This window comes from Leptopilina heterotoma, unplaced genomic scaffold, assembly GCF_015476425.1.
Source record: "Leptopilina heterotoma isolate Lh14 unplaced genomic scaffold, ASM1547642v1 Lhet_9, whole genome shotgun sequence".
Taxonomy (NCBI): Eukaryota; Metazoa; Arthropoda; class Insecta; order Hymenoptera; family Figitidae; genus Leptopilina; species Leptopilina heterotoma.
Genome location: NW_025111193.1, coordinates 750,933 through 768,290, shown reverse-complemented (window position 1 = coordinate 768,290; position 17,358 = coordinate 750,933). Strand labels below are relative to the sequence as shown.

Sequence of the window (17,358 nt, the reverse complement as noted above, 5' to 3'; positions counted from 1 at the left end):
ATTGAATTTGTTCTCGAGCATCAGTTAAAAAGAAAATTTATCGTACACGCAGCATAAATAAAACGAGAAACAAAAATAAATACTTCTTAGTCGATAATTAACAATCGCGTTTGAAATTATACTAATTTAAAATAAATATCAAAAGCATCTTTGGCATTATTTAGGAAATTGCGTTTTGATCAAGTCCCATTTTGAGATGCCAGCTTGCACATATTTTGAAATGGAATAGAATGCACACGTGGTAATAACATCGGCTCTCATCCCATTTTTATCTATAAAAGATTTTTTTTTTTTTTAAAGAAGAATGACTCTTACTTTTTTTTAGTCTTAGGACTTGTTGATTGGAAAACACTAGAAGCCGACATGAGATTTTCTATATACTGTCCAAGTACTTGATTTTCGCTTCTCAATTTTAAATTCTCCTCCTTTACGCTGTCCACCCTTTGTGACAAGTCTAAAATTAAAAATAACAATTTCAAATAATTAAAAATTTTTTTAAAATTGTTTTTCAAATTTCAAAATTTTTTATTTTTTCAACCATAATTTTTTATTTGTAAAAAAAAAATAAAATAAAAAAAATAAAATAAATAATAATAATAAATAAAATAATAAATAATAATAAATAATATAATAATAATAATAATAATAATAATAATAATAATAATAATAATAATATAATAATAAATAATAATATAATAATATATATTATATATATAATATAATAATATAATAATAAATTTTTTTATAAAATCACCGTCTAATGTATTCTGAAGTTCGAGAACTTGTGATATTAGTCTTGTTTTCTCCTCCTGTTCATCTGGACTAATATCAGGATCTAAGCCTGGAAATTATATATTTTAATTAAGTCGTTACGATTTTTATTTAAATAATTTGTAGCAAAAGATTTGCGAAAGAAAAATTTAAAACTATTTTAATATAACAGAACTTACTACTTGGACTACAGCTCCCATTTGTAAATGTCGATGGAATAGAATCCATACTACGACCATGATTCAAGACATTTGATCTATTCGAATTCTCAATTTCTTCCTCTGGAATAATTACTGAAAAAAACATTCGATTACTTCCCTCCTTCAAAAATTTGATAACATTTCAGGAAAGAATTCAAATATTTTCTAAATTTTTAATAAATCCTTCTGAACAATTCAATTATTTTTTTAAATAGTAAAATCTTTACAAAAATTCAATTATTTTCAAAACAATTTTAATTAAATTCCTCGAAAGAATTCAATTTTTAAAAAAAATTTTAACACATTTCGAAAAAATTCTATTTTTTTCTAAAATTTTAATAAATCCTTGCAAAAAATTCAATTATTTTAATAAAATTCTTTAAAGAAATTCAATTATTTTCGAAACAACTTTAATTGAATTTCTCTAAAAAGTTTCATTATTTTCAAATATTTGCATAAAATTCTTCATAACAATTTAATTATGTCTTAAAATTTTATCAAATTCTTCGAAACATTTCAATTATTTTTAAAAGTAGTAAAATTCTTTGCAATAATTCAATTATTTTTATAAATAGTAAAATCCTTTGCAGAAATTCAATTCTTTTCAAAACAATTTTAATAGAATTCTTTGAAAGAATTGAAATTTTCAAATAGGTATTAACATAAAATTCATTTATTTTAAAAAATGTTAATAAATTCTTCGGAACAATTCAATTATTTTTGTAAATAATAAAATTCTTCGCAAGAATTAAATTATTTTTAATTTTATTAAATTAAATTAAATTTTATTAAATTAAATTAAATTTTATTAAATTATTTTCAATGCAATTTTAATAAAATTCTTCATAAAATTAAATTGCTTTCAAAATTTTTAATTAAAATTATTGAAGAAACTCCATTAGTTTAAAAAAATTCAAAGAAATTCTTCAAAAGAATTTAATTAGGATTTTTTAAAATTTTAATAAAATTCTTTGCGAGAATTCAGTTAATTTTTTCAATAATAAGATTCTTTGAAGGAATTCTATTATTATCAAATGTTTTGATAAAATTCTTTGATTTTCAATACATTTATTTTAAAATTGAAAATATTTGAAAAGAAAAATCATAAAAAATTTAAGAAACAAAAAAGCAAACAGCAACTAACTTCAAACTTTGAACAGATTACCGTTGTACTTTATTATTATTAATAATTATTAAATTAATTAATTACGCTTCCAAATTAATTAACTAGGAAATTAATAGAAATTGAAAATAATACTGGAAAATTAATAATTAGAAATGTTAAATTAATTAGGTACACTTCCGAATTAATTAAATAGAAAATATAGAAAATTAACGAAAAAACATAACCTAAAAATATTTGATTTAAAAACTTCGGTATTAACTTTTTTAACTTTAAAAAACAAAAGGAAAGAGCGTTAAGTCTTAATTATCAAATACAAAAATAAATCAGTAAAGTGAAGACAGAGGGAAAGGAGATGGAAATTTCAAAATAAGTAGAATTAAAATTTTAAATTAACAAAAAATTGAAAATGCAAATGTCATACCTTGAGGATCGTCATCAGCAAGTGGAATGCTATTCATGTCATCTTGTAATTTGGCACTAGACAACATCGACGTAGACATTCTGGAGCTTCTTATGTCAATAATACCAGATTTCAACTATTCAATCCTTCAAATAATAAGAGAAATATTTCTCCGAATAATATATTTCTTTACGTAATATATTCACTTAAATAGGTTAAATTTCAAGCAATTATCCGCCAATTCCAAGCTAAAAATTCGTTTTATTTGAAGAAATTTCAATCCCCTTGATTATTACGAATGACACATTAATTATGATTAATACAGTGAGTAATGGAATATTTTATTTTGACATAAACAGTCCTGTGTATTATCCACCATTTGCCATTTTTATCGACACGTCGCCCTCTAACGGAACATCGTGAAACTTCATTTACTTTGCGTTGCTTGCTTTCAATTTTAACAATGAAACATTGAATCTTAATTATTTAAAAGAAATTTTATATGTTTTCTTGTCAAATAATTAAAAAAAATGAATTTTAGAATTGAAATTTTAATTAACTATTATGTCCTTATGGGCGAAACAAACATGAAATTAAAATAATTACAATCAGTGAAGTAACTAGTCCCATAGCCAGGGTGTTTTTTTCCTGTATTGTATTATAAAACTCCGGTGTTTTATATTCTTATCCTAAACTTAAAAATATGGAAAAAAATCAAGAGGGAGGAAAATAAATTTTCTTTAGAATTTGAGACTATTGTGACCAAGGGGAAAATTTATGAGAATATTTGGATGAAAATAGAAAATTGATACGCTACTGGTTTTATTGAAATGTTTGCCGCGAGGGGCGCTGCTTGCAAAATCGTCGACCTGATGGCAACGCTCGAGTTTACGGAAGGGCAAAGGACGCTGGCAGCCATGTTCATTTGTCAACGAACTGCAACGGACGTCAATCGGGCTCTCTCTCCAGTCTTTCTGGCATTTTTTTTTCCCCCCCATTATACAATTCAACAAAAATCAGTGTTTACGTGAATTTAAACTTTTTTAACAAATTGTGCTTTTTTTAAGGAATAAACAAAAAGCACGATGGCGTCCGCGGAACTTGAAAAGCGCAAGCGTGAAGAATACGAAATGCAGCTGTTTGGCTTTCATTCGAGAACCGTTTATGCGATCCGTAAGACGCCTTCTTCGTTTTGACTTTCCGCTATTTTGTGAATGCTTTTCAGATTTTATTTCACAAATGCGGCGGCGGCGGAGCATCAAGAAAAAAAACCTGCTGGATTAAACAAAAGTTTCAGACGCTGGGCGAGTGGACTTTAGTTTCATGTGATATTTAATCATGACTAGAGTCACACTCGTCCAGCATTTGGAACACTTTCACCGCATTTTCTGGACGAAGAAGACGATCACAAAGGCTGACGCTCTCATCTCTCTTGTAGCTTTCTCCTTTCTCTCAAACAGGCAGTTTTTTTACAATCTTCGCCAATAGCTTGGAAATCGACCACCTTTTCCTTCCTTTCATATTTCTCGAGTATTTTTTTTTTATAATAAAAGAATAATTTAAGTGAGAAAAAGAGTCTTCCCCACGCTTGTCATCCAAGATCTGGTTTTTTTTTTTCTTGACCTTGGGTCACGCACAGTGAAACTCCTCGGTTTTTGCTAACTGAGTAACAAGTTTCCGCTTTTGTGAACTGAAATCTTCATTCTAGTTTGAAAGTAATGCTCTCTTTGTTCTTTCGTTCTCCTGTGAGAAACAATTCTTTGTTTCCAGACTCATTTTCATTTCATGATTTTAATCTTGTATTTCAAAACAAGAACCATTTCTTTTTACAATGAAAAATCCTTCCTTGTTTTTTCATTGAAATTGCAAATAATATTTCTCTTTTTTATCAATGTTTGGTGGAAAATTCTTTGTTTTTTTTGAAGGGGGGAATAGAATTTAATAAGCGTTATACGATGTGTTTCAGTTAGAAAAGCCACTGAAGCCCATATTAAATCAAAGTGCCTTGATTTATATAATACAATTTCCAATAAATACAAATTAAACGAGGAGGATAATGCAATTTTAAAGAAAAATATTAATGATTTAAAAAAACTCTACATGAAGAAAGCACAGCCAGAATTTGAAAAACTTCAGGTATTTTTTTAAAATGAAAACTATTTTCTGCTATTCATATTATATACGAATCTCCCTTGAGAATCAACAGGTGGCTGCCAACGAATTAACCGTTACAAATTCCGAATAAAATAATAATTCTCTTTAGAATCCCTTTCAAATATTGTGGAAAAATAGTGAAAAAAAGCATAAATATTAATGGTACTTTTAATTAAATGTTAATTTTTATCAATAAATACTTGTAAAACTAGTGATTTCTTGAAAATACGGTTAGGAAGTTGATATCCACCTGTTGCTTTCTTCTTGCTTTCATTTTCTCTCAGCTTTAACATCGCTTGATTTCAAACGAATTTTTTATTAATAATTTTTACATCAACTGCATGTTTTTTCATTTTTCTTTTATAAATTTACTTTTTAAATTCTAATTCTGTTTTGTTATTTTTGGTACTTTTATTTTTATTACTATTATTATTATTTCTACTATTATTGTTGTTATTATTATTTTTATTATTACTCTTTCCAGTAGTATTGTTACTCATTATAATTAAAAACAAACTGGAATTTTATACTTAATATTTTTGACGTATTAAACATTATTTTTATTCGTGTTTTAATTTCAAAGTCTAAAAAAGAAAAATACTTTAAAATTTAGTTTTGAATATTAATAATTAATAATTAATTTTTCTTTTCAGACAATTGTTGAAAAATATATAAGAATACCGGACAATGTTCTGCTGGAAGAGGATAAATGCCAAGCAGTGCAGTACTCGGATGAAGAATATCAAAATTTAAATGAAAAATTGGAAAATTTGCAGAAAACGCTAAAAAGGGTGAATTTTATATTTTATTTCTAAAATTTGACTAATTTTAATATTTTTTAATTATTAATTAATTATTTAATGTGTCATTAATTTGAATATTAATTTTTCTCGAAAGTAATTATTTACATTATTTAATTTCATTATTCATATTACGTAATAATTGTTAAATTATAATTAAATTATACGAATTTTGCTAATTTGTTTTCATTTCGTCAAAACTGATTAGGAATGTTAAAATTTTCTGTTTTGTTTACAGGTTCAAGTTCAAAGCATACTTCTTGATAAGGAACTCGAGGCCATGAAGGGAAAAGAAGAATTTTTAAATTTTTCAACGAAAATTATTGGCGACATGGAGAAGGCATCGAATTTTCCCAAACCCGACAAAAATGTTGTGCATTTCATTGAAACATATCAAAATTTAAACAAATTATTTAATGATTCAACGTTAAAATCATTGAAAGAGATTTATAATCCAAATATCGATCATATTCAATTAAAAGACTGCAATTCTGCTGATGATGATTAGTTTTTTTCCAAAAATCACTAAAATATTGTTTTTTATATGTAAACGAATGTTTTTTTCTTGTATTCTCTCGCAATATTTTTCACATTTTGTAAAATTTCGAAATTCTTTTCAATTATTATTATTTTATTATTATTATTATTCATTTGATTGGATTTGATTTTAATTTCGAATAGTGTTAAATATTTATTAACTAGAATAGTATTTTTTAATTTGTCCTGTAACTTATTTTCCTGAATGGAAAATATTTTTTGTACTGTGTACATATTTTGTATTCAAATTACGACGTATTGTAAATATAATCTATAAGTTTTTCTAAATTTTCTTAAGTTATTTACTAAATTCTGTAAATTTAACTGTATTTTACGTTTTTAATTAATTTTCTTTAATTATTATTATTAATTTATCTATATTTAGAAATATATTGTAAAAGAATTAAATTTCTCTTTAAAATAGAGATTTTTATATTTAGTTTCGTATTTTTGTTAAAGGAATTACAAATTTTCAATTCCAAAAGCATATTTTTTTCAAAATTATCTTTCATTAGTAACTTTTTTATTATAAATTGATTTTTAGAATTTTTTATATCTCAAATATTGTTGAATATTGTAAATTACCTTTAATTAGTGTCTTTATTATTATAAATTAATTGTTATTTAGAATTTTTTATTTCACAATTATTGTCAAAAATTGTAAATTATTTTTAATCAGTACCTCTATTATCATAATTGTTAATTAGAATTTTCTATTTCACCATTATTATTAAATATTGCATAAATAATTTTATATTTCCCGTTTACTACTTAAATAAATAAATATTTAACGAAATTCTGTAAAAAATATTTTAAGAATTATATTTATTTTTATAAAATTATAATTAAAATTGTTACTATTAATATTATTGTTCAATTAAATTATTAATATTATTATTATTGTTAATAGTAAATATTTTAAATTATAATTTTATAAAAATAAATATAATTCTTAAAATATTTTTTACAAAATTTCGTTAAATATGAAATTATTTATACAATATTTAATAATTATTATTACATTTTATACAATTTATTTTGAAATATTAACAATTTTTCAATAAAAAATTCGAATATTTTAAATTAATTCTTTAAACATTTATAAATTTGTTTAAAATGTTTTATAACAAAATCAATTTATTTAACGATTTACGTTCAATTAAATTTAAAGTTATAAATTTTAAACTAAAAGAACTTCAAGGAATTTAATTAAAATTAAAAGATAAATTTGAAAAAATTTGAATTTCTCCAACTGAAATCACGTGACGGTTGTGTTTTGTTTTTTGGAACGCACATATCGATGAGTAATTATATTAATGATATTAATTTCACTGGTTTTGAGTCAGTTCGCAGAAATCGTTTTGACGGTGAACAAAGAAAAGTACGTACGAATTGAAAATATAGTTTCAATTATTTAATTATAGCCAAGAAAGGGAAATAATTTAAATTAATTATTTTTCAGCACGTGTTTCTTTTTATTGGTAGTTGTTATTGGTGCTTGGTTTATTATAACCTCAATCTATTTTTATTGAAAATCGAAATAAATTAATTTTATAGAATCAATTTTTATTGTCGTGATAAATGAAAATTTGTCATTTGTCAATTGTTGTCAGTTTTGGAAAAATTTAGTATATTCAGTAAATTGGCAGTGTCGGTGTGTGTTTACCTTTATATTGTATATATTGTATTTTTTCTCGGAAAAGGTTAGGATCTTCGGGGGAAACCCTCTCCTCTCTCAATACTCACATCTTATTGGTTGAAATTCTCCATCGTCAGTTAGAATTTTTTAGTTTCCGTTTTCCGTTAAAAAAAGAAGTCTCGCAAAAAGACGCCAGTTGTTGCTTGTTTGAGAAAAAAGGAAAGTGTTCAGAATCAATTTTCATCGAGTAAGTTCTGATTCAATATTATATTCAAGTATTTTTTTCCATTTTATCTCAGTGAATAATTTCATTTTGTGAAAATTCAGCATCAGAGAAGATTCGTTTTTCAATCTCGGAAGATTTTTCATTCATCATTGCAAGATGTATCATCAGGAAATACCTGATTTACAAGCCGATATTCAGACGCAATATAAGCTTCTAAATTTAATCGGTCAATCGGAATATGAAATTATTCAAGAAAATGGCCAAAGAAGACTCACTTGTAATGAATTGACGAATAATTTAATCGAACGTTCAAAGGGGAGTGAGGTTTTTTTAGGTCGTCTACCACGTGACTGCTATGAAGATGAAATTGTTCCTGTTTTACAAAAAGTGGGTAAATTGTTAGAATTAAGATTAATGTTAGATTTTTCTGGTACCAATCGTGGTTTTGGTTTTGCTTTATTTGAAGATTCAAAAACAGCCCGACGTGCTTGCCAATTATTAAATAATTCTGAAATTCGTTCTGGACATCGTATTGGGGTTGTTAAGTCTATTGATAATTGTCGCCTCTTCTTCGGCGGCGTTCCCAAGGATAAAAGTAAGGCGGAATTTTTTGAGGAACTTAGTAAAATGTTAGATGGTATTACTGAAATTTATGTATATCCCAGCTCTGAAGATCGTACTCAAAATCGTGGTTTTATTTTCGTGGAATTTAGAGATCATAGATCGGCGGCAATGGCTCGTCGAAAGCTCATCCCCGGAAGAGTTGTTCTTTGGGATCATGACATTGCCGTTGATTGGGCTGATCCTGAACCTGGTGATCCCATCGATGAAGATGTTATGCAAACGGTGAGGTTTTTTTAGTTTTCATTGTTATTTTTTATATTGTTTTTGTTATTTTGTTTTTGTTTATTTTTTTAACCTTAAAATTTCTTAAATTTTCCTGAATTTTCGATTTTTTTTATATATTTGTAACTATTTGTTATTTATTCTTGACTACCCTTAATTTTCCTGAATTTTCTATTTTTTATTGTCATTTTTGCAACTGTTTGTTATTTTATTTTATTCTTTTCTAACCTTAACATTTATTGAATTTTCATAAATTTTCTATTGTTTACTGTTATTTTTTTAAACTATTTGTTATTTTATTTTTATTTATTCTTTTTTAATCTTACAATTGCTTGAATTTTTCAAAATTTTCTACAATTATATTTTCCTAAAATATTTAACATTTTTTTTTAACCTTAAATTCTCCTGAATTTTCTATTTTTTATCTATTTGTTATTTTATTTTATTCTTTTCCAACCTTAAAGTTTATTAAATTTTTGTAAATTTTCTATTTATATTTTCCTAAATTTTGAACGAAATTTTCATTTTTGTTTATATATTTTTAAAAATTATTCTTTTCGTGAATTTTCTATTTTTATTTTTTTATTGTTATATTTGTAACTATTTGTTATTTTATCTTTATTTATTTATTTTTTAACCTTAAAATTTCTTGAATTTTCTATTTTTTATTGTCATTTTTGTAACTTTTTGTTATTTTATTTTAGTCTTTTTCTAGCCTTAACATTTTTTGAATTTTCTATTGTTAATTGTAATTTTTTTAAACTATTTGATATTTTATTTTTATTTATTCTTTTTTAATCTTAAAATTATTTGAATTTTCCAAAATTTTCTATAATAATTATATTTTCCTAAAATTTTAAACATTCAGTTATTCTTTTTAACGTTAACTTTTCCTGAATTTCCTATTTTTATTGTCATTTTGCAACTATTTGATATTTTATTTTATTCTTTTTAAACCTTAACATTTATTGAATTTTCCTGAATTTGTTAAATTTTTGTAAATTTTCTATTTATATTTCCTAAATTTTTGAACGAAATTTCCTTTTCTGTTTATATATTTTGAAAAATTATTCTTTTCGTGAATTTTTAATTTATATTATTTTTGTTGTTATATTTGTAACTATTTGTTATTTTATTGTCATTTTTGTAACTTTGTTATTTTATTCTTTTCTAACCTTAACATTTATTAAATTTTCCTGAATTTTCTATTGTTTATTGTCTTTTTTTTAACTATTTGTTATTTTATTTTTATTTTTTAATCTTAAAATTTCTTTAAAATATTCCAAAATTTTTCTATTGTAATTATATTTTCCTACAATTTTGAACATTCAAATTAACAACAATTTTTTTCTGTTTAAATATTTTCAAAAATTGTGCTTTTCTTGAATGTTCTATTTAAATATTTCCCAAAAATTTTGAATATTCAAAGAAACTAATTTTTTCTGTTTAAATATTTTCAAAAATTCTTTTCCTAAATTTTCTATTTATATTTATCTAAAATTTTGAACATTAAAAAAATTCAAAACAAAGGAAATTTTATTTTTTGTTCAAATATTTTCAAAAATTATGCTTTTCTTTAATTTTTCTATTTAAATATTACCCTAAAATTTTGAATATTCAAATAAACGGATTTTTTTTCTATTTAAGTATTTTCAAAAATTCTTTTCTTAAATTTTCTATTTAATATTTCCCTAAAATTTTGAACATTAAAGTAAAGTCAAAATGAAGGGAATTTTTTTTTCTGTTCTAATATTTTCGAAAATTATTCTACTTAAATTGAAAAACAATGTAAATTAAATATTTTTACCTAGTTAATTAGTTTTTCTTTTCATATACAAAATAATTTTTTTTATGAAGTACAAATCAAAAAAGGAGTAATGAAAAAATTGACTTTCATTTTTGAACGTTTGAAACTTTGGGAACATTTATTTATTTAAATAGTTTATCTGTTCTATTTTAGTTATTTCAGGTTCGGAATTAGCAAAATTTCAAAGTTTATTCGTAATGTGTGTGTGTGTAATATTTGAGTCAAAATGTTAATTTAATCTTCTTTCGGTCTTGTGAACAAATTAAAATATTTTTTCTGCAGAGATAATTTTCGAATAGGTCTGGTAAGTTTGTAAACTGATCATCAGCGGATTATATTTGTTTTATTTAGAAAGTACGGAAAGTATTTTCCACGAGGCAGTATTTTTTATATTATTTTATATTTTATTCGAATATTTTCATATTTTATTCAAATATTTTTATTTTATATTTAAATATTGTAAACTCTTAATATTAATGTTAATATTAACCTCTTAATATTTTTGTCTTTCTTTTTTTGAAATAAAATGAAACAAAATTATTCGTTATTAAAGAAAATATTCGAAGGTATTAAAATGTCAAATTTTTTTTTTTTTTTTTGAACAGGTGACAGCGCTTTTCATCAGAAATTTACCATTGGCGATGACTCAACAGAAATTGAAAGACATGATTGTAAAAGCGACAAATGTGCCAATCTTGAAAATAAAAAAGCTCAATCATTTCTCATTTGTCCATTATGAGAATCGGGAATTGGCCGAACTTGTTATGGCAACCTTGATAAGTAAATCCTTTGGAAACTATTTTTAATTTTACTTTTATTACTTTAATTTTTATATTTTTGTATTTATATTTTTATCTTCAATTTGATTTTTATTTTTAATTTCTTCTTTTTGGTTTTATATTTTCAAGTTCATTTCTATTATTTTTTTTTATATATTTTTATTTCCAATTTGTTGTTTATTTTGGAAATTAATATTTTCATTTAATATTCAGAGCCTGGAGGATTAGCAGAGAGTGAAGAATGGGAGATACGATGGGCAAAACCGATTGGCGGTGTCAAGGACATTGAGAGACAAAGACGAATTGCTGAGGCCTCTTGCAAAACAATTGGATCGAAGAGTCCTGAAAGTCAAAAATCAAGTTCACATAAAAGTCGATCAAAAGGAACGAATAAATCAAATAATACTGTTGAAAATGCAAATCTACCAAAGCACGATTACGCGCAAAGTTTACAGAAATTCGTAATGGAAAAATTGAATTGTCTGTGCCATTTAGAATGCATCGAATCCTATGAACCATTAGGATACTTTTGTAAGGTTAGTGAAATTTTTTCCAATAATTTTTCATTATATTTACAAAAAAAAGAGATTTTTTTAGAATACTAGGAGCAACTCTGTATTTTTATAGATAACAATCGTTAAAGATAATCAAATAGTCTTTCAACATTTCGGTGATATACTTCCGACTGTTCAGAAAGCGATTAACGTTGCAGCTCGAGCGATTTATCACAAATTGAGTACATCTACATGTAAATATTTTAATTTTAATTTTGATTTAATTAATTACTCTTATAAATTATAATTTTATTATCACGGTTGCCACAGGTCAGGGAATCCAGGAAAAGGTCAGGAATTTTTATTAAAAGTACTTGAAAAAATTAAATTTTTATAATTTATAAGAAAATTATGAAGTTTTATGTATTTTTGTTTGCCCCATAAACTATAAAATTATCACGAATTCTAAAAAAAACCTTCAATTTTTTCTATTTTCAACAATAATTTCTCTTTAAATAGTTTAATTCCATTGAAAAACTGCCATAAAGTTATTACTTATAAATCATTTAATGAAGTATTGTTTGAAAAATTTTAATTTAAATTCTGATAAAGTTAGTTACAATTTTAAAAACTTTAACGTAATTCTTTAAAAGAATTCAACGATTTTAATAAATATCAAAATTATTTCAAGAAATTCAATTATTTTCAAAATTTTTTTAAAAAAATTCTCGTCAATATTTCCATTATCTTTATAAATATCAAAATTCTTCGCCGAAATTCAATTTTTTTCAGGAACTTGAATAAAATTCATTCCAAAATTAAATTAATTTCATAAATAACAATATTCATCACAAGAATTCAATTATTTTCAAAATTAATTAAATTCTTCGCAGAAATTCAATTCATTATTAAGAAAAAAAATCTAATAAAAATTGTGGTCAACATTTCAATTATCTTTATAAATAAATAGCAAAATTCATCGACAAAATTCAATTATTTTGAGGAATTTTAATAAAATTCATTGCAAAGTTCAATAATGTTCATAAATATTAGTATTCATTACAAAAATTCAATTGTTTACAAAAATTTTTTTTAATTCGATGGTTTTCAATATTCTACTATTTAAATAAAATTTCCCAAAAGAATTCAAATTTTAAACAAAAATTTTGATAAAATTCTACACAAATATTCAATTATTTTCCAAAAAAAAATAATTTAAAAATTTGGCATTAAATTCTTCACAAGTAATTCAATTATTTTTAAAAGCAATAAAATTTTTGACAAAATTTCAATTGAATTTCAATTTAATTTTTGAAAATTATTGAAATTTTGTCAAAACTCTTGTTTAAAATTTCAATTCTTTTGGAATATTTTTGACAACATATTTTGACAAAATTCTACAAGCATATTCAATTATTTTCTAAAATAATGAAAATTTCACAAGAATTCAATATTAAAAATAGAATTTGCATAAATTTTTTCCAAAAAAAATAAATTGTTTGAAACTTTATATAAAATTCTTCGCAATAATTCAATTATTTTCATAAATAATAAAACTCTTTGCAGAATTTCAATTATTTTTAATACAATTTTAATCAAATTCCTCGAAAAATGTAATTATTCTTAAAAATTTTATCAAAATTTGTCAAAAGAATTCAATTATTTAAAAATTTATTGATAAAATTTTTTATTTGAATTCAATTTTAAAAAACTTCAATTATTAATCAACAAATTTATTTTTGGATTTAAATAACTGAATTTTAGTATAATTGTCTAATAAAAATTGATTTAAAAATTAATTTAAGTTAAAGTTTCAGATAATAATTGAATTTTAGAGAAGTATGTAACTAATAATTCCAATTTTTAGGAATAATTGAATTATGTCAAGGTTTTAAATTAAAATCTTTGAAAATCTTCATTTTTTTATACATGTAATTAAAAGTTTTAGAAAACTAATTTTTTTTTAAAGCTTAATCGAAATATTTTAAAATTATTTCAAGTTTTTATTTTCTAATGTATATTTAATTGAATAATTTGCGAATAATCGAAATTTTACGTAAAATTGAATTATAAACAAATAGATTTGAAAATTCACAAAGAACTTTTTCAAAAATTATAAAAAATAATTGATTTAGAGAAGAATTTTATTTACAAATTGTAGAAAATAATAATTGAATTGAAATGATGAAAATAATTATGAAGAAGTTACAGTAACAATATTCTTATAATAGGTATAAAATGATGATTTTATCAGTCCAAAATTTTTAATTATTATAAAACATGAAGAAATCGATCACTCCGAGTCTTCGACTCTGACCAATTGATATCTTTATGTTTTATAACAAACTAGCTCCTCCGACGGCCGCAAGCGGCCGTCTACGGTGCTAGTTTTTATATGTCCATTGTCCAAGTCCATTATTTCATTAATAATAATATTCAAATTTTTTCAGTTAATAATTTGCTTATTTATATTTGAAATGTTGACGTTTTTTTTGTCAATGCAAAATAAGATTTATTATGAGTACTTTCTCTTAACAAAAATAAAATTTATATATTCGCGCTCTTTTTAAATAACATACGACTGCAGCGCCACCTTCACATGTACAAACAATTTTAAAAACACCCTTCTATTAAGATTTTACATTCTCATTGCCCATTCTTTACTTCGATACTTTTCGATACATTCGACTTTTCCACTCCATGTCTTTTTTAAGAAAGTCTTTTTTAAGAAAGGATGTCTTTTTTAAGAAAGGATATTTTGTTTAATATTTTTTATTGTTAACTTCTTTCAAATTTAAATATTTTTAAAGTTGATTAATTTCAAAAAGGTTTGAATTTGAATTTTTGATAATCTTAGTTTCCATGAAAAAATAATAATGATTAAATTTTTATTTAAAAATGAAGTAATTGATGTTTTCGAATAATTTTTCAATTAATGAAATTCATAAATAAATATGTAATAGAACATTTTTTTGAGTATCTAATAATTTTTAGTGGTTGGGGTACAGTTTTTCTAAAACTTATTTTCTAATTTTTAATTTTCTAAAACTTTTTTTTCCAATAAAGGTGAATTTCTAATAAAGGTTATTTTCTAAAAATTTCTTTTTCTAATAAAGGTAATTTAAAAAAAAATTTTCTAACAATATTCAATTTTTGTAATGACGATCAAATAGATATATGATTAAAGAATCAAAATTTATGAAAATTTTTTAATTCTTAAAAAAAATATTTGAGATTTCATTAAAAAACTGTAATAAAAAATAATCTCGTAAAAAATCGTAATTAACAAATAGAAATTATAGGGATTTTTTCCCTAAAGATATTTAAAATATTCTAAAAAATGTTTTATAAATATATTAATTTTAAGAATTTTGGTATTAAAATGATGTAAACTGCTATTTCTTATTTCCAAAGAAGAACAAAATTTTGTTAAGAAATAGAAGAAAGAAATAGAAATAGAAATTTTGCAATATTTTTTCTTCTTTTTAAAAAAAACTTATAATTTTGTGAACAGTATTGTAATTGAGAATCAGAAAATAATTTTGCAAAATAATTTCTATTTGCAAATCTTAATTTTTTAACAATTTTCTAACTTTTATCAAAATTATAGAATTTCATAAATTTCAGGAAATTAAATATTATAAATCATAACTTTTGAGAAAAACTTTTTTTATAAATCAAAACTTGTTAGAAAAACTTTTTTATAAAACAGATTTGATTAAAAATCGCTTTTTTTTAGACAAAAAGGGTTAGAAAAAATTTTTTAGAAAAAGTGACCACCTACCATTTTTAGTGAATCAGGAATATTCTATAGGGTCAGGAAAAAGTGAAAACTTTGTCTGGAAATCAGGGAAAAGTCAGGGAGAAACAAAATTAAATTTTTGTGGCAACCCTGTAAATTATTTTATAATTAATTATTAATTCCTTTTAATTTAGTTTCTTTTTTTGTAATATCACTGTAAAAATTTTGTTTTCCTCAAAAAAAAAAAAAGGTGTTCCAGTCTCAGTTCCAGCGCCAATTTCAATACCGCCACCGATGACGAATTATTATTATCAACCGGCAATTAATCAGTGCAGGATTCCATTAAATCCAACAGTCTACGAAACTGCAATAGCCAACTGGCAGATGCAAGGAATTCCACTGGATGCTTAGTATCGTTGATTTTTATTTTCTTTTTATAAACTACAAATCGTTTACAACGTAGAGATCACTACTTGATTACGAGAATTTTTTTATGGCATTTTTTTTAAAGGAAAGTTTAATTTATCGACGAGAAATTTCGAAAAAGATGAACATTTTTTTATTTTACTTTCTAAATGTTATTTATACTATTTATCGTCATAGTTTTTAAATTTAAGTTTTGATGGTAAGGAATGATAGTTGTAATTTTATATTAATGTAGAATGTAAGTTGTGATAGATAATTTTTTTTTTCGAAAGCGTTTTGATAACGTGAAAGGGTAAATATTACCACTACGTTGAAAGAAACAATATTTGAAAGCTGAGCTTGAATTTAAAAGTTCGTTTTTAGAAAACTTTTTTACGTATTTTTTAACTGAGTTTAAAAAACTTTAGGACACGTTTTTCTTAACTAGTTTCACTTATATTTTTGACACTTTTTTACAATTCCGTGTTTCACTCTGTATTTTTTATATCGTCTGTTTTTTAAAGATTTACGCACTTTCAATGCGTGTTTAATGGATTTTTTAAAAATCGCCACTCGAATTTTACAAATTCGAAGAAAAAAACTTTTGATTGTCTTGTTCTAAATTTTCCGCGCGTGTTTAATTATCTGTGTAAACGTTAAATGTTTCTGCGAGCGACTTTCAAATTTTGACAAAAAAAAAAACCTGTATTATTAACTTAAACCCATGAATTTTCGAAGGTCATTTAATATTTATATTAACTAATAACGTTAAACGTGACAAATATTAGTTCTTAGTAATGAAATTGTTTAAATATTAAAAACATTTGTCAATGTTGTATTAATTCTTTCATTTTAATAAATCGAAATGATTTATTTTACATAAAAAACAAAAATTGGTTCTGATTTCATCTTCGAACACAAAATTAGAAAAACTTAAAATCCTTAGAATTAACAAAATGAGTGGAAAAATTACCCCCAGGATAAAGGTAAAATAATTTTCTTTAATTTAGAAAAATATTTTTAAATTTGAATAACTTTCGAATTTTTTTAATAACTTTTGATAATTTTTCTCGTATGAAAATAAATCAGTCTAAATATTCAAATTTTATTTTTTTCAAACAATTTACGAATATTTTTCTAATACTTTTTTTTCTCTTTTTGAATGGTAAATAAAATTTAATTTTGATTTTCAATTTCAGAGAAAACGTTGAACAATAAAAGTTGTAAAGGTTTTATTGCCTTCTCTACTCACTTCATTTCTTTTTACTGAGAAAATTCGTATGTGGCGCACTGCAGGACCATGAGACAATCAAGCAGAAAATATTTCCAATTCAGAGAAGAGGATTCATTTGTAAGACATTAAATCTTCACAATTATAGGGTAAATAAATCATAATATATTTTTCGATTATTTCTTTTTCATTTATTAATTA

General features: G+C 23.2%; 3 protein-coding genes across 4 annotated transcripts; 2 read left to right on the top strand and 1 right to left on the bottom strand.

The window, feature by feature from the left end:
* Positions 1 to 2,907, bottom strand: LOC122511706 (short coiled-coil protein B). The gene is made up of 4 exons (XM_043627120.1): positions 2,519 to 2,907; positions 951 to 1,064; positions 755 to 841; positions 1 to 454 (listed from the first exon to the last, which is right to left on the bottom strand). Exons 1-4 carry the CDS (start codon positions 2,595 to 2,597, stop codon positions 312 to 314), a joined length of 423 nt encoding a protein of 140 aa, XP_043483055.1. The 5' UTR covers positions 2,598 to 2,907; the 3' UTR covers positions 1 to 311.
* A 490-nt stretch (positions 2,908 to 3,397) lies between these two features.
* On the top strand, positions 3,398 to 6,054 carry LOC122511700 (protein MIS12 homolog). The gene is made up of 4 exons (XM_043627113.1): positions 3,398 to 3,670; positions 4,464 to 4,633; positions 5,305 to 5,442; positions 5,690 to 6,054. The coding sequence occupies exons 1-4, from the start codon at positions 3,583 to 3,585 to the stop codon at positions 5,957 to 5,959; spliced, it is 666 nt and encodes a 221-aa protein (XP_043483048.1). The 5' UTR covers positions 3,398 to 3,582; the 3' UTR covers positions 5,960 to 6,054.
* A 1,192-nt stretch (positions 6,055 to 7,246) lies between these two features.
* On the top strand, positions 7,247 to 16,786 carry LOC122511713 (probable RNA-binding protein 46). Of its 2 annotated transcripts, XM_043627134.1 has the most exons (7): positions 7,247 to 7,369; positions 7,451 to 7,874; positions 7,955 to 8,699; positions 11,112 to 11,286; positions 11,499 to 11,821; positions 11,913 to 12,033; positions 15,772 to 16,786. In XM_043627134.1, exons 3-7 carry the CDS (start codon positions 8,010 to 8,012, stop codon positions 15,930 to 15,932), a joined length of 1,470 nt encoding a protein of 489 aa, XP_043483069.1. In that variant the 5' UTR covers positions 7,247 to 7,369; positions 7,451 to 7,874; positions 7,955 to 8,009; the 3' UTR covers positions 15,933 to 16,786. The 2 variants fall into 2 exon arrangements, with proteins under 2 accessions (XP_043483069.1, XP_043483068.1); XM_043627133.1 differs by having other exon boundaries at positions 7,451 to 8,699.
* The last annotated feature ends 572 nt before the right edge of the window (positions 16,787 to 17,358 follow it).

Bases quoted from the DNA above. Each gene is read 5' to 3' on its own strand.
- LOC122511700 (XM_043627113.1), top strand. From the start codon at position 3,583: ATGGCGTCCGCGGAACTTGAAAAGCGCAAGCGTGAAGAATACGAAATG. The intron at 3,671-4,463 runs GTAAGACGCCTT...GATGTGTTTCAG, and splicing joins GAGAACCGTTTATGCGATCC to TTAGAAAAGCCACTGAAGCC. The intron at 5,443-5,689 runs GTGAATTTTATA...TTTTGTTTACAG, and splicing joins TGCAGAAAACGCTAAAAAGG to GTTCAAGTTCAAAGCATACT.
- LOC122511706 (XM_043627120.1), bottom strand. From the start codon at position 2,597: ATGTCTACGTCGATGTTGTCTAGTGCCAAATTACAAGATGACATGAAT. The intron at 842-950 runs GTAAGTTCTGTT...TATAATTTCCAG, and splicing joins TGGGAGCTGTAGTCCAAGTA to GCTTAGATCCTGATATTAGT. The intron at 455-754 runs GTGATTTTATAA...TTTTAATTTTAG, and splicing joins ACTTCAGAATACATTAGACG to ACTTGTCACAAAGGGTGGAC.
- LOC122511713 (XM_043627134.1), top strand. From the start codon at position 8,010: ATGTATCATCAGGAAATACCTGATTTACAAGCCGATATTCAGACGCAA. The intron at 8,700-11,111 runs GTGAGGTTTTTT...TTTTTTGAACAG, and splicing joins ATGAAGATGTTATGCAAACG to GTGACAGCGCTTTTCATCAG. The intron at 12,034-15,771 runs GTAAATATTTTA...AAAAAAAAAAAG, and splicing joins CAAATTGAGTACATCTACAT to GTGTTCCAGTCTCAGTTCCA.